The 16,633-nt window shown below is 41.5% G+C and overlaps 1 protein-coding gene across 3 annotated transcripts in view; it reads right to left on the reverse strand.

The window, feature by feature from the left end:
- Window positions 1-3,525: 3,525 nt before the first annotated feature.
- The window catches only part of Cd86 (CD86 molecule), a 61,146-nt gene continuing 48,038 nt past the window's right edge, over window positions 3,526-16,633 (reverse strand). For all 3 annotated transcript variants that reach the window (XM_031363805.1, XM_031363806.1, XM_031363804.1), the window contains 4 exons: window positions 14,031-14,154; window positions 7,236-7,332; window positions 6,738-6,777; window positions 3,526-5,516 (listed from right to left, as the gene is read on the reverse strand). In XM_031363805.1, the coding sequence (XP_031219665.1) occupies window positions 6,760-6,777; window positions 7,236-7,332; window positions 14,031-14,154 (239 nt within the window). In that variant the 3' untranslated portion in view covers window positions 3,526-5,516; window positions 6,738-6,759. The remainder of the gene's footprint in view (window positions 5,517-6,737; window positions 6,778-7,235; window positions 7,333-14,030; window positions 14,155-16,633) is intronic.

The raw sequence follows: 16,633 nt of genomic DNA on the forward strand, positions 1-16,633 counted from the left end.
TACATCTCCTGAGAGGACAAAGCACAGCTGGACTCCCCTTTTTGACTCCTGAAAATATATGATACTATGATATGGAAGTCTTTTTTTCTTTACTTAATATTTTACCAAAATGGAGTGGTAGATACACTGTACAGTTTTTTTCTCCTGAGTATAGGGTTATTGGCTCTATTATCCTGATGCTACCACTGGCTGGGAAGAGTAGGACTGACTGGTGTGAATACTGATGTGAATACTCACCCCCCTGAGATGACTGCCCTGTTTGAGCAGAGCAGTTTTTCAAGGTCATAAATCCAGGTCATATTTAGGCCCCTGGGCTATACAAGAAAGACAGCTGACATCCCTCTGTGCTCTCTGCTTTAGTTCTGCCTCCAGATTCCTGTGTTGAATTCCTACCTTCACTTCCCTGGTGGATGAACTGTAACCTGTAAGCCAAATAAACCCTTTGGTCAGAGGTTCATTATAGTCACAGAAAGCAAATGAGGATAGAAACCAAGGAGGAGTTAGTGATCACGTTCAAGTGCTACAGCAAGCAGAGGTCAGAAGCGAAGATGGTGAGGGAAGGCTTAGAATGTAGAATATGAAGCTCCCCAGATCAAGAACTTTACAGTGCCTTCTGTACCCTACACAATTTGCTCACTTGTTCCGAGTCTTCATGCTCCTTCAGAAGTCTGAAGCTTTTCTAAATATTGGCTGATGAACAGAATCAAGAATCCAAGTGGGAAAAATGAGCACTGAGACAGAAACTGAACACTCTTGGTGGTGGAGACTGTGATCCAAGAACACAGTTCTAACTATATGCAGTCTTGCCAGTAGTGTAGTATGTGGTCTGATAGAATTTGTTGTGTGCAAGGCTTTGTTTGAAAAATGAGTAAAATGGAAGGCTGGAAAGATAGCTCGGTAGGTAAGTAAAGTGTTTGCTGTGTAGGTTGAGGGCCTGAGTTTGGATCCTCAGAACCTACAAATAAAAATAGCAGGACAGTCCCAGCAGCTAGATGCTTATAATCTCAGTATTGATAAGGTGGAGACAGGAGGTTCCTGGGGCTCTCTGGACAGCCAGCTAGCCAAATGAATGAACCTTAACTCTCTCTCTCTCTCTCTCTCTCTCTCTCTCTCTCTCTCTCTCACACACACACACACACACACACACACACGCACGCACACACACCACAAATGAATAAGACTGAACAGAGACAGATGATGAGAAATATTTCAGAATGAAGGGATAACATAGGTGGTTGACAACTCAGATAATATCAGCCAATTAAATCTAGTAGCATCATGGTTTCCTAATAGAATGAGAGAGGAAAATAAGGTGGGTAAAAAATTAGATTTAAAGTCATATTGTTGGTGACATTGGATGTAAGAGTGAAGGCTTAGAAATGTGTCTAGGGACAGCATGGTACTCCATAATTTTATCTCCTGGAGTGAATAGGTCAACATTGAGAAAACCCACGGAACTTCACTTTAAGTTTTAACTATTCTGTGTTTTTTGTGTTGCTGTGATAAAATACTCTGACACAAAGAAAATTATGGGGGAAGGGTGTTATTTTAGCTTAAAATTCCGAGTTACAGTTCATCACCAAAGGGAAGTCAAGGCAGAGGCTTAAGACAGTTAGATCACACAGTCGAGAGCAGGGAGAAATGGATCCATGGATGCTTACCTGCTTGGTTGTTAGCTTTTGTTCAACTAGCTTTCTCCACCCTTTCACAGCTCAGGAGCCTCTGTCTAGAGACTAGCACTGCCCATGGTGACTCTAAGTCACATTAAGTTAAATAGTTGAAGCTAAGCATTACACCAACAATATTGGTAAAGTTGAACGTGGATACAATAAAGATGCACAGGGTTTTGCCATTACTCTATCGTATAGGTAAATAAGTTATTTATCCAAGGTGATTCAAACTCAGATCTGTTTGAAACAGGAAATTATATTGTCTTGGTATTTTTGTCGTCATTTGTCCTTTAATTTTACTTGCTTATACATTTATGTTTAACACACTGAGTCTAATGCTCCTTACATACACATGGGTGTGGAATCATCTACTGGGACATGGGAAACCTACCAATAGCCAGCCCTAACAAAGAAAAACACCTTTTCCTCCTCCAGCAAACACTAATACCCAATACCTCCTCAACCAAGGGTGGGGCCTCAGTAGGTCCTCCTCATACATGCTGAAATTTTGTGTACATAAGCACCCCAAAACTGTCAGGTCGCATGTGACACTGATCCTCTTCTTAATCGTCCTAGCAAGAATGATCTTCCCGAATAAAGGCTGCACGTGTGTGTGTGTGTGTGTGTGTGTGTGTGTGTACCAATGTACACATACACAGATAGATAAGGCATGGGTGAAGACAGGACATGGGCGAAGCTGTCTCAGAAGGCAGCGAGGAAGAAGGAAGGATGTCAACTGGAGGACAACACACGTCAGGCAGAGGGAGCAGTGGAAGGCTTTCAGAATCAGTAATGAATATGATGTGCCGTGCCGACTCCTCTATGTTTCACTTTCTCTATGACAGAATCTCCTAATACTCATCTCCTCATGTGCTCCTTAGCCACAGCCTCTGACTTCTGTAGTCACCTCCTCTGGGGACTGGGAGTGGACTAATGTAGTCAACCTGGGCCAGCAAAATGCTGTTTCTTCTGTGCCCAGAGAGAATATATAAAGAAGGGTATCTGTGCATGGGGTAGGGGGACTAAACAAGAGGATTCACAACAGACACCAAATTCCTCTGACATCTGCTTAGATTTATTCATGAGCAAAATGGGCACAGTGCTTCATGAGCTATAACTCAGAGTCATTGGGAAGACTGGGTGGAACACAGTAATATCAAAGAGCTGAGCCCATGACAAACAGGCAGGCTTAGCTAGTGTGCTACATGGTGGCCTGCTGCAGCTCTCTTTCGCTTTTCGTAGCCCTCAGTCTTGGAGCACAAGAAGTCTAGAAAATATAATATGCAAAGGAGAGATGTTTCGCTAAAGGGTATGTTAATGTTTCATCCAGTCTTGAAACATATTTTGAGGCACTGTCTTCAGTCCCTGGGTTTCTCTGGTGAGGAGCTTGGACACAGTTCTGTCCTCCATAGTCCAGACAGGTTTTCTGTTCCCGAATGCTGTTGGCTTTTCTCATGTTATTTTTGTGTGACATATATTATTAAATTATTAACTTATCAAGGGCATGTTTTCAGGCAATCATTTTACATTACGCTTTTGCTTCTCATACATATGTGCACATAATTTTAAAATTGCTCAGCTTGAAAAGTAACAAGCTGAAAAGCCCTGTTTCCTTATTCTGAGGGTTCCTACTAACACTCAGAAAATAAATATTACTCAATTTTTAGAGATGTCTCATTATTGAGATATATATTTAGACAAATGCAAGCCTGATGTCTTATACAGTAGATAGAGAAGAAGGAAAGAAAGGAGGATTGGGGAGGAGTCAGAGATTTTTAGCCACAGAGATACGAGAGATGAGTAGGAACATTATCCAATGTTACTACTGACATGGAACAACAACAACCAAAAAAAGTGTATTTGAAAAAAATTCAAGAAAATTTTATTGAACAACTGTACAGGACATGTTAGTAACCAGCCAGATGCCAAGCCTCTGTACAGGCTGGGTCAAGATGTATACATGGAAACATTACGAGCGTGGGCCCTGCTAGCAGAACAGTCTACAGCCCTCCAGGGCCCTTTATGTAAAATGGAAAGAACGATGGATGTTTTGCTGCTCAGCCCTGCCAAAGTTCTCTCTAAATCTGGGTGGTGACTACTCCATCCTTTATAAACACACCTCGTACTTTCAGCATCAGTTGCTCTTTATCCTTCTTTGAAGGGCCAAGCCACGCCCTCTCGGGTCTCTGCAGACTATGGTAGTCTTCTGCCTTCCCTCCTTCCACACAAGCCATGAGCTGAAAGAGTCCTAGCCTTTCATCAACGTGACTGCTCTCTTTCTAGCTCTACATCCAAATGAATTTGAAACACGGAGATCATAACACACCTGTTGAGCACCAAGGTGGCTGATGTCTACATCCATTGAGACACACCAGTCTATCTCCAGCTTCCTGACTTTTCAAAGGACTGGGCAGATCAGTCCTTCCACAAACATTTGTTGTTTGGATTCTATTGATTTCCCCCTTGTTTTGAGTGTTTGGCTGTCTTATCCAGACCATCCCCAGTATCCCATTTTCTCAAGAGGAAAAATAAGACTCAGGGTGTATAGTAGGTCTTGCTTTCTTCAGTGCGGCCCGTAAACGCCTGCGGTCACGTGAACTGGATTCTCCTGGAGGAAAAGCAGGGGCCTGTGAAAAAAAAACAAATGGGGTTCGGGGTTGCCAGAGGAACGGGACAACTCGGATTTTGTCTGATCAAAGTCAGTCTTTTACTAAGGAAATCAGGTATATATACGTTTAAAAAACAAAACAAAACAAAAAAACCGAAAGCAAGTCTCTAGGTGCCATGATTTTTACATAACGTCAACATTGCAGTAAGTCTCGGGCGCCAGCGACTCAGAAGCGGCAGCAACCTTTCAGCTGTGGGCGTTTTCGTAGCTCGAAGGGTGGTGGCTCACTGACTGTTACTTCAAGGAGGTGTGACAGTCGAAAAAGGGCCTTTTGTTTGGCTCCCCAGGTGGGAGGAAGCCGTAGAGAGCCGCTTCCTGGCGGAGGCTGGTTGTGAGTCGAAAGGCTTTTCTTGGCTAGTGGGGGAGGTTACAGCTGCCTGCTAAAGCTTGTGACTCGCTGGCTGGGCAGGTGGATTCTCCCAGGATCAGTGGCAGCCCAGATTGGAGTGGCTCCTGGATACAGGGATGGTTCCATATCTGTATTTCTCGATTTCCCAGCTGTTACCTGTATATCACCTAGGTCATTGTCTTCATTACCGATCCTGACGGCGGGGTAAGTGTTCTTTTTAAGTGCTGAGTCTTTCTCTAGATCACTGTAGTTGAGCTCAGCACAAACACATCAAATTACATCATCAAATATACCACCCCCATCCTGACTGAAGAGGTAGTTGTCCAGGTGCAAGTATACAAGTATACTTGTATATGCAAGTATACAAGACAGATAAAAGCCAGTATTTCTACAATGAGTTTCATATAAAAAAACACACTATGCAAAATTAGGAAAGGAATCTGATCTAAAGTAGAAGAGATTGATCCAAAATGTTATTCCTGGGAAAGAAGCCATTTCAGTGCACTTGGCCTATGAGTGTGCACTGAGTTAAACAAAGCAAGACAAAATACATGTCTGCTCCTGGCGTAGGGGACAGAACTGGCATCATAGGGACTATTTTACCTTGAGGGAATCTCAGAGCATCATCTAACCTAACAATTATATTCTCTTGTCTTCTGGGAAATCAAAGAGGTTGCCTAAAAACTTGGAAAGGAAACAGGATAAAATATGGACACTATTGTGGGTTTTGTTCTTTAATGAATCGAGTGTAGCATTCTAGTCATCTGGGGATGTTTTTCCATTTATGAACAGTTCTGGACTTCTTGCTTCAGACAATCAGATTTTAACTCTGAAAAAAAAAAAAACAAAGAGGAGGAGAGATTGGGTGAGATTTCACAATAGGGTGGCTTTCTTTTGGTAGATTTCAAAGATAAGACACAAGTAGGAAACCACAGTAAGGTTGATAAATAGAAACAAAGTATTGTAAGACAGGAAGAGAAGGCCCGAGGAAAGCCAGCCATGCTCCACAGTTACCCAAGCTTCCCTCAACTGCTACCCCATGCTTTGGCCTGACGCTTGCTGGTCCTCACTCTGCCATTGTGTCGACTCCTCTATTTCTTCCTTTGCTGGCCCTTCCACATCATTTCAGAACCCAGTCTTATAATCAGTAGCACCTCAACAGTGGCTCTTTATGCAAAACTCCAGGAGTGAGTCTTGCTGCTAGTGCCTGTTAAGTGCCGAGCGCTTACAGCCCCCTGGTGTTATATAACCTGTCTCTTGACTATAGGTTGCTCCCATCCCAGAACCAGATAGTCAATGTCTTAGTGTTCTAGAGATGCCAGCTTCTCACTGGGGATGGAGGAACAGACAACCTGATTGTGTCATGCTGTCAGAAGCCTGGTCACCAGAAACGTTTTGATAGGCCCAGCATTGTAATAGCTTCTGGTGTCATTAGCACAACAGTGCTTTCAGCTGCTGTGGTTTCTGCCATCTACAGAGTGTAGTGAGTAACTGTGTTTCCTAAGGTGATTTCTTTGGGTAAGTAAGCAAGGATCCACAGAGCACTGTAGCAAGTGGTCATGAGTAAGTTTAGGGAAAAGTTTTTCTAAAAAGTGTTCATTGCTAAGAAAGGTCTAAGACACTTCCAAGTGCTGGGCACAGCAGGTGCAAAGGCACTGGGGCTGAAAGGAACATGTTATCTATCGCTCCTGCTTCTTCATTTTATTCATTCTATATATACCGGGGGCTCTCTAGTTCAGTCACTTTTAGGTGCTGAAGTTGCCACGGTGAATGAGACTCGGACAGTGCTTGCCACACATACCCTGTGTCCTGTTTATTCCTTGACTTTGACTGACTCGGCATGCCCTTGGGCACTGTGCAGTAGACACTGCCACCTGTTTACAGCCACCTTCCTCCTTGCTCTCCTTTGCTTTCTCCCCCATCCCCACTAGCTTTATCGTAAGTCCGTCCATGTCTCAGGTTAAAGCCTAGGAAAGTTACAGGCACTGGGGGGTTGGGGGGCGGGGGGGAGGATCAAACTTGTTTCAACAGAGATGCAGGCAAGACTCACCTTCCTCAGCTTCTCGCTGCCTTCACTCTGCGTTTGGTTTCTGAAAGAGATTGGAAACAACTTCAGAAGCCAGGAAAGCCCTCAGATAGAGAAAGAGTGGGGTGTGAGGAGGCAATTAGACTCTTGGGTCTCAGAGAGAAATTACAAGTGCGGGCTGGGAAGTTCTTCGCATCCCCAGGATAACAGGATTCTTTTGATGACTGTATCTTAAGTTCTAACGTTGGACATAAGCCCACCCTCATATAGTGGTATCCTTACTGAAATAGAGAGGCATGAGGGTAACATGTTCAGTTTTACCAGTCATTTAATGACATTTTAAAAATCTAAGTGGGTTTAGAAGGTAGAGGAGAGAAAATCAATCCAAGGCTGATGCCTAGAAGGGTTAGGCAGATGGTGCTGCCCAATATTATCATGTGTTGGTTGCACAGACAGGCTAAAGTAGGAAACCTCCAGCTAGCTAGCTCTCTGAAGGCCGAGTTGCTCTTTGAATGAACTTACTGCTGATGCAATTTGGGGTTCAAGTTCCTCCAGGTTGATTGAACTTCTTCTGTCAGCACTACTATCCCGCTCCGATGTACAGGTTGTGTTTCTGGGTCTGCAATGAAAACATAGGGACCACTCAACACTACCCCAATGGTTTTGTAATGCAGCCTTTACCAAATAGAAACTTCTAGAACACTTCCTGTCACTGGTGTTCTCTTCTATGTGCATGCATATTTAAGAATGACCATTTCCATGGAGGTATAGCCATGAAAAAGATTTGATAAGTTTAACAAGTGATTATGGTATATAACCCTGGCACAAACAAGACAGAAAGCATTATGTGGGTTCCTTTCTGCATCTGTTCAGCCAACCCTTTATCATACCATGGTATTCCTGATCATTGATTTGTTTAGCTTTTCTTTAGCTCAAACTGCAGATAAACAGGATTACACAATGCAGTCTTCTCTTGCCTTCATTCAGCATACAGCTTAGGAAATTTGTTTCTAGGGCTAGGTGGTTTTTCACTACATGACTATACCTTGTTTTTGTAGATGGATTGTCTCTGATTAGTAACATGTAACTGTACCTTCTCTCTATATATTTCCTTTGTCAAATGTACATGTTGAAATATTTATATTTTCTCCAAGTTTGTGATTTTTTGTTTTCTTGACAAAGTCAGTGGACAAATATTTTAATTTTGATGAAGTTTACTATATCCATTTACCCTTTTCTGTTTGTACTTGCTTAATTAACCTAAAGACACAAAGATATATTTCTTTCAGAAATATTTAACTTTAGCTCCTTTATTTAGTCTATAATTTATCTTATTTTGTGTAAATCATATTTTCCATCCTGAATTCTAATTATTCCAATACCAATAGTTGAAAATATTGCCCTTCCAGCATGGAATTACCTGGTATTTTTTTCTTATCAAAAGCAATTAACCATTTGATTGTATCTTCTTTTTTGCCCTTTATCCCTCATTGACTGATATCTTGTCCTTTTATCAATGTCACACGGTCTACAACCTTTCTTTTGGAACTGTTTAGTTTGTTTTAAGATATGGTTCTTACCCTATAGGCCAGGCTGGCCTTAAACTCAATCTTCCTGCATGCATCTCCTGACTGCTAGGATTATAGGCCTGTATCACTATGCCTGGCTCCACTTTTGTTCTTAATGTTTAAAATCACTTTACTAGCTGTGGGCTATTTGCATTCCTCTCTATCTTTATAGATTTTAATTTTTACTAATGAGCTATCCAGGCTTTTGATTTTAGATTACTTCAATTCATTAATGAATTTGGAAAAAAATGGTATCTTAATAATACTTTGTCTCCTAATTCATGAACCCAGTGTATGCTTCCATTTAATTAGGTCTACTTCAATTTCTGTCCATAGTAATGTTTGCATTTGTCTTGTTAAATGTATGGACAAAGCTTTATTATTTTTGAAGATCCTAGAAACTGGATATAACCATTTCATCTGGCCTGGCAGTGGTGGTGGCAGTGAGTGCCTGTAATCTCAGCCCTTGGGAAGCAGAGGCAGGCTGAATTCTGTGACATCACGACAGCTTTTCTTGAAAAACAAACAAACGAAACCTCATTTTCTCAGTGTTTGTTTATTGTTAGTATACTTGACCTTGATATTTTTGACCTTGCAATGGAAGACTCTGGACCTCTCTGACTTATTCATTCTACTAGCTGTTTAATAATTTTTAAAGGTTTTTCTACAAACACGATCATATTATTTGCCTCAAAGATAGAAAATTTTTCCCCTTTCCTTTCTTTGAGTCTTATCACACTGGCTAGGACTTTCTAGCACAATGCTAAACAAAAGCAGTAACCAGGGGCATCCTTGCCTTCCTCCTAGTCTCAGGGAAGAGCAGTTTCCCTTCATCACTACCATGCTATCAGGATGATTCTGGTGGATGCCCTTTGTTAGTTTGAGAAATTCCTCCTTGAATTCCTAATTCATGAGCATTTTTCTTTCCTCTTTAAAATTATGTGTTGATTTTGTGAAAAGCCTTTTCCATATCCATTGATAGAACCACATCAGGTTTCTCTCAGTCTATTTGTATGACTGTCACTCCTTGGGGTTTTGAGTGCTCAATTCTCTTCCTAGAATATGCTCTATTTTACATGGTATAGCATACTTGTAATATATTACTAGATTTTAATTTCTAATTTTGTTGATTTTTTTGACATCAGTGTTCTGTGTATCATATGGGATTTTTATAGGATTCCTTCCTTGCTGTGATGATCAGGGATGATCCCCATACCAAGCAGTGTGGCCATTGACTATGTCAGTATATTGTAAGCAATCATAATGCTACTATTTCTCCGCTCATAGTTACATTTATGTTTTTCTGTTGCTAATGTACAATGTCTGGAAACAATAGTTTCACTCACATTTTGTCTGGTTTTTAGATGTTTGTGTCAGGGAGCAATTCATGAAACAGTTGAGAGGAAACAAAGTCTGTTTCTTCCATACAATTTCAAGAGAGCATTAGTAGTTAGACAGGCTGCTCTTATGTCCTCATATTATATAGTCTATTGTTCTGAGATGCATTTTGGACTACAGTTTTGAGTATGATCTTTGCAGTTGGAGACAGCTACTCCTTCTGATATTTGAGAGCAGGCTCTCTCTCTTCCTTAGGTCCTTTCTTGGGTTGAGCATTCTTTGGTTATTTGATGTCCCGTGTTCAATGTGGTCTATCCTTAGAGGCTTCATGTACTTTGAAGCACATTGTGGAGACAAGGACAAGTTTGGTAACCTTTAATGGTGGCTCCTGATTGTAGGGAATTTGGTCATGGGGGTCACACTTGGGAGAATTAATATGCACTCCATGGGAGTGAGTTAGGTCTCGGGAACTGGAACTGTAGAAGCTGGTTGTTATAATGCCCCCCTCCTTGCCTTGGTATCTCTTCTGCACACACATACATTCACACACACTGTTCTTACTCTACCATCTGTATGTCACAAAGTAGCACATCATAGCTGCCTGACCCTGTTTTGTCCCAAACCATAAACCATGATTACTTTCCTTTAAAGTATACAGTCTTTGGTATCTTGTTTTAGTCATACAAAGGAACTGAGGCATTTGAGCTGTTTCTTATTTGAGCTCCTGGATTCTTTATAAATCTGATTAGATTTTATAACTGTCTAGATTCCTCTTTAAAAGTATGGTGCTTCATAGCTAGGTATGGTGTCCCGGATAAATATAGAACAGAAAATAATCAAATGATCTTTTCAGACCCATGGCAAAGGCAGCATAATTACAGGAAGCCTCAGTTTAAAAATGAAAGCAGACAAAAGATGCAAAGGGTGACACACACTTTTGGAATGAATGTTAACTTTAGCATTTTGAAGTGGAAATGCAATGAGATCCCCAACTTTCAGTTTTTAAACTCTGTGGAGGTTTCTGTTTAAATGATGATGAAGGTGAGTCACTTTGGAAAGGACACTTATTCTTTAAGAAATTTTAACTTGCCAGATATGGTAGCACAAACCTTACGCCTTAGCACTCAAGGGACAGAGGCAAGAGATACAGATGAAACAGCTAGGAAGGAGTGATGCGGATATTTGTGAGCCCAAACACGGCCTGGCCTGCATAGTAAGGTCTGCGTTAGCTAACTAGAGCTATGTTGTGAGACCGTGTCTCCAAAATACAATAAGTAACTACAAGAACAGAGGCTCTTCTAACTTTGCTGTATGGAGGCAAATTGTAAAAACTATTAGCTTCCTGAGCACTAACATATACATTTTTTAGTCAGGCCAGTTACCAAATGGACAAACTGATAGGATAACTTCAGATTAGATGAAGGTGATAGTTCATAATTACGTATCTCCTCCTTTTTCTTTCTTATTAATCCAGGTCTGGGGTAAGAAATCACCTAGAATGGAATTGGTATTTCCTTTTTACTCATTTAAATGCCCTAAATAGGATAAATGCACACAGCTAAGGCAGAATTAACAATTGACCCCTGGACGGGACTTATAATGCCAGGTTTGTTGTTTTGAAGGCACTCTCTTATGAGAAGTGGATTTACGTCACATTTGGAGGAAGTTCCATTTGGGGATGTACTCCTACTAGTTGTCAATGTCTTTGTGGATGGGTCAGGCTCACTCTTGATTTGTCTGTTGGTAGAATTCAGTTCTTTGAGGTTGTAGAGCTGAATGGACTTCTCATTTCTTAGCTGTCTATCAAGTGAGGACGATTTCTAGTCTCTAGCAGTGATTTGCATTCCTTGTTTATGGCCTTCTTTTCCCAAGTTCAGAACCAACAATGATGACTGGGCTTTCTCCAAATCTCATATGCCTCACCCTTCTTTTAGCATAGCTTTCTAACCTACCTGGGTAAGTTTCTGTGGCTCATATAAAATTTTCCCTTATAAGATAACATATAGAGGGTCTGGAAAGGTGACTTAGTGGTTAAGAACACTTGATGCTTTTGCAGAGGACCCTGGTTCAGTTCCAAGCACCCACACGTAGCCAATAGTTACCTATAATTCTAGTTCCAGTGAATCTGGCATCCTCTTCTGGCTTCTAGGGGTCCCAGGCAGATATGCAGTGCACATGCACATGAGTATAAGATGCACATACATATAGGATAAAAATAAATGCATATTTTAAAGGTAACATATAGTTTTAGGTATAAGAAATAGAAGCTTTGAAAGGGATCCTAATTTACTTATTGTAGTCAGATCAGAAGAATCCACAAAGCAAAGAAAGAACTCAGGTTCATGAGCATCTCATATCTACATGGCTTGGTTATTCATGGTATGTCTCCTTGGAGCTGTCAAGGATCCTTTCTTTGACCAAACTTGTTGTCATGTCTAAGTGTCTGACCACATAACTGCTTTGTGGGGATAAATTCATGTCTAGTACTGTGAACTGAATGGAGGAAGTCACAGACCCTAGGAGGGAGTCTACTGATCTAGTTCTATTAAATGTCTATGTTATCAAACTGCCTTCTAAATATTTATACTTATATCCATATACTTATATTGCTCCCAACATTGACTGGAGAGGTATGTTATGGGAGTGGGTAGTGACTAGTGTAGAGACATGTTGTTGTTCAAAGTGCTGAAAATGAGTGACTTCGTTTAGCCATCAATGAGACATCTACATCTACCACCACATCCCTACCCCAGGGACCTTCACAGAAGATGGGGCAGAAAGACTGTAGGAGCTCGAGGATGGAGAGAAATGATGTGAAATTCTTTCTTCTGGACATGGCATGACTGTTGCACATACGAATCACAGCAGCTGCAATGACCTACACAAGATCTATACAAGATCAAACCAGTCAAAATTTCCATCATTGATAGGGGAGGGGCTTGGGAATCCACACCCCTACTTAAAAAGCTTTTTGGTATTTGGTGGCTGCTGGGGAGTTACTTATTTTTAGATATGTGGCACTGCACAGTTGTCCATGTACCAATGGATGACCCAGGGCTCTGTGTATATGGGTAGTGCTAATTGGACTCAGTGGGTTAAATAAATAAACACATGTTAAAAGGACAGACCTTTATGGAGGAGAGTAGCATGTAGGAGTTTTTTAAAAATAAATAAATAAAAACTTAAAAACCTAAACCCAAAAGAAACTCCCATAGCATCCAATTAACAAATGAATTGGACAGTCATTTTTCAAAGAACTAATGGCCAATAAATAAACAACCACTACACTACTTAACATCCTTAGCCATTAAGGAAATATAGGTCAAAACTACAATGCACAAGTCGATCATCAATAGGAGGAGAGGCCCTTGGCCCTGTGAAGGTTCTATGCCCCAGTGTAGGGGAATGCCAGGGCCAGTAAGCAGGAGATGTTGAGGTGGCAGGCAGGGGGAGGTGGTGGGGACAGGGGTTTGCTCTTGTTGTTGTTTTTTGTTTTTTTGTTTTTTGGGTTTTTTTTGGAGGGGAAGTTGGGAAAGGGGATATCGTATGACATGTAAATAAAGAAAATATCTAATAAAAAAACCTATAATGCACTACTATGGCACCTCAGTCAACAATGACTGTCATCGGAGGGAAAATGACAGAAAAGATACAAGAGAATAAAAGTTTATACTCTGTGGAAATGCAAATTAGGGTGCCCACTAGTATGGAGATTATTCAAAAGCCTAAAAAACAGAGCTGCCACATGACACAGCTGTACTGTCCCTGTGCCCACAACTAAAGAATTCTGTCTGCATACCACAAAGATATTGACACATAGACCATGTTTATTACATCACTATTCACAGTTGCCAAAATACAGAACTATAAACAGATAAATGAGCAAAAAGAACATGAAATACATACATACATACATACATACATACATATATGTGTACTATACAGTTTTGTTGAGCCATTGTTAAGAACATAATTACGTAACCTTAAAATAAATGAATAGAGATGATCATGGTAAGCAAACTAATCCAGACTCAGAAAGACAACAGTAATGTGTTTTCTGTCATGCAGAATCTAGATCTAGCAATCGTCTATCTCCTCAGAGTAGAATTATCAAGAAGAAAGAGGGTAACTGGGGTGTGTGTGTGTGTGTGTGTGTGTGTGTGTGTGTGTGCTGGGGCGTCAAGAGATGACAATGTGGAGCTGAATGTAAGAAAAGTACAGCATTTGCATGTGTGAGTGTCACAACAAAACCCATTGTTTCATATTCTCATGTAAAAACACTTTCTTCAGTGTTGGGGACTAAACTTGGCTTGTATATGCTATGCAACACCGAGCTACCTCCTCATCTCATACATTCATTAAAAACACATTTTACATAGTAATCATCTGACAAGACAAAGACATTCATCACCTGCCAGGCTTCTTGCAACATGTTTTTGCCACTATGAAGACCAGCAGAGGAAAGAGGATCACAATAATGATGCCTGCTGAAATTTCGATCAGATGCTTTCCAATAGGATGGAACTCTGGCAAAACTAGAAATGACCACAAATTAGTAAGAAACTCATTTATGAAAGATTTGAATCTACAGCTTGCCTGCCTTCCTTCCTTCCTTCCTTCCTTCCTTCCTTCCTTCCCTCCTTTTACCCCTCCCTCCTTTCCTTCCTTCCTTCCTTCCTTCCTTCCTTCCTTCCTTCCTTCCTCCTTTCCTCCCTCCCTCCTTCTACCCCTTCCTCTCTCCTTCTCTCCTTTTCTTCCTTCCTTCCCTCCCTCCTTCCACTTCTGCTACCCTTCCTCCTTTCTTTCCTTCCTTCCTCCCTTTCTCCCTTCCCTCCATCCTCCCACCCTTCCCTTCTTTTTTCCCTCCTTCCACCCCTTCCTCCTTCCCTTCTTTCCTTCCTTCCATCCATCCATGCCTTCATTATCCTTCCCTCCCTTCTTCTATCCTTCCTTCTTTCCTTCCTCCCTCTCTGTCTCTCTGTCTCTGTGTCTCTCTGTGTCTCTGTCTCTGTGTCTCTGTGTCTCTGTGTCTCTGTGTCTCTGTCTCTGTCTCTGTCTCTCTCTCTCTCTGTCTCTCTCTGTCTCTCTCTGTCTCTCTGTCTCTCTGTCTCTCTCTCTCTCTCTCTCTCTCTCTCTCTCTCTCTCTCTCTGTGTGTGTGTGTGTGTGTGTGTGTGTGTGATCTCCCCCTGGGTTCTAGGGCCATAGGAAACTTAAATCAACAAGAGGAAACCTAGAGGAACTTTGGTAATGGTTCCTCCATCCACCATCATCTTGAAAGTCATTCTCTACATCACCTCTCATTTGGGCAGATAGAACAACTACTTCAAAGTATTTGATTATTATTTTTACTGAGGTAACCCCAGGCTTCCTCAGCCTGCCTTTCAGTATGCCTTCTCTGTTAGGAAACCTTTACTGTTTATTTCTCCATTCCCTGAAGAATCAGGTCCCTGAAGGCCAGCAATTTCTTTCTAGAATAAGAAAGCCTAAACTGCAGTCTTGGAAATTAATAGAGAATTGAGTGGCTCAGTTCATAGACATTTAAAGAAACAGTCCTTCTGCATAATCCTAAATTATAGGAAAATTAGAATCAAAATATACCATAGCTTAGATACAATTTTTAGGCATGTGCTCTCAGAATAGTAAGGAAAATAATTCTTGGCAGTGTGGAGCATACTTAATACCTTTTAAGAGTGACCCTATTTGTCTCGCTTGAATCTATTTGGGATTTCCAATAAAGGAGGTTATGGCTCTTCTGTGGAGACTTCTGCTTCTTGATATACAAAATGATTCAGTAGCCATGGTGGTTGGAATAGTAATGGTCTCCATAGACTCGTGTGTTTGAATGCTTGGCCATAAAGAGTGTCACTATTAGGAAGAGTAGCCTTGTGGGAGTAGGTGTCACCTTGTTGAAGAAAGTGTGTCACTGGGGAGGTAGGCTTTGAGGTAGGTCTCCTATGCTGAAGCTATGACATGTGTGACATACAATCTCCTTCTGCTGCCTGTGGATCAAGATGTAGAACTCTCACTCCTTTTCTAACACCATGTCTGCCTGCATAGCACTATATTCCTTACCATGATGATAACGGACTAAACCTCTGAAAACATAAGCCAACTGCAATTAATTGTTTTCCTTTATAAGAATTGTTGTGGTCATGGTGTTTCTTCACAGCAATAAAACCTTAACTAAGATATCTCTGGTCGGGGCAAGGATTTAGGAACACAGATATGCAAGCCCTTTGGATGAGGTACCCAGGGTTGAAGCATTTCTGAAGGTAGTACCTGGGCAAGTTCTAAGATAGTTGACTAGTAGAGATGAGTCACGATGAGCTTATGGTGTTGACCTCATATGGTGGTGCCTGCTCACTTGTAAACAAGGATGGGGAGCCTGATGCTGGTGGTTACCTGAAGGTGATAAGCTTCAGGTACAGCTTAGAGTGTCTTCTATATTTCTAGAAAATCCTGCAGTGGGAACAACTAGGGCAGCTGGATGACCACATCTTTTACTAGATTCTCAGTGGCTGAGATATCTAAGCAAAAGAAACTCAGCACTGGGAGAGGGGGTAGGCTCAGTTGTAAAACTGGATGTGGGTGCTAGCCATGGGGATGTTTCTTGGAGTATGTCGGTAGGCCAAGTTCCAGAGGAAGGCACCAGGATCAAGGATGAGGCAAAGCCAGCGGAGGTAGAAAGAGATGGATGGGTGCTATTAGAAGGAGCAAATCATAGTTAAAGGGCTGAAGAAGGGGCCATAGAAGCAAAAGGCTGTGGGTTTGGGGGTGGGATAGGGAAGAGGACAAGACTCAATTCTGATAGTGATGAGCGTCAAGTGGGAACAGAGGGCCTTCATTCTAGGAGGAATGGTTGCTTGTCACAAGTGGGGTACAGGTGTAGGTTAGCTCTCTGTGGGGCAAAGCTGGCACTGAGTTTCAACATCTTCTTTCATCACTGTGGAAGCACATCAAGCAGATGCTGCAAGCATACCTTCACTGAGCCTGTCTTGAACATATTTCCTGCT

This window comes from Mastomys coucha, unplaced genomic scaffold, assembly GCF_008632895.1.
Source record: "Mastomys coucha isolate ucsf_1 unplaced genomic scaffold, UCSF_Mcou_1 pScaffold12, whole genome shotgun sequence".
Taxonomy (NCBI): domain Eukaryota; kingdom Metazoa; phylum Chordata; class Mammalia; order Rodentia; family Muridae; genus Mastomys; species Mastomys coucha.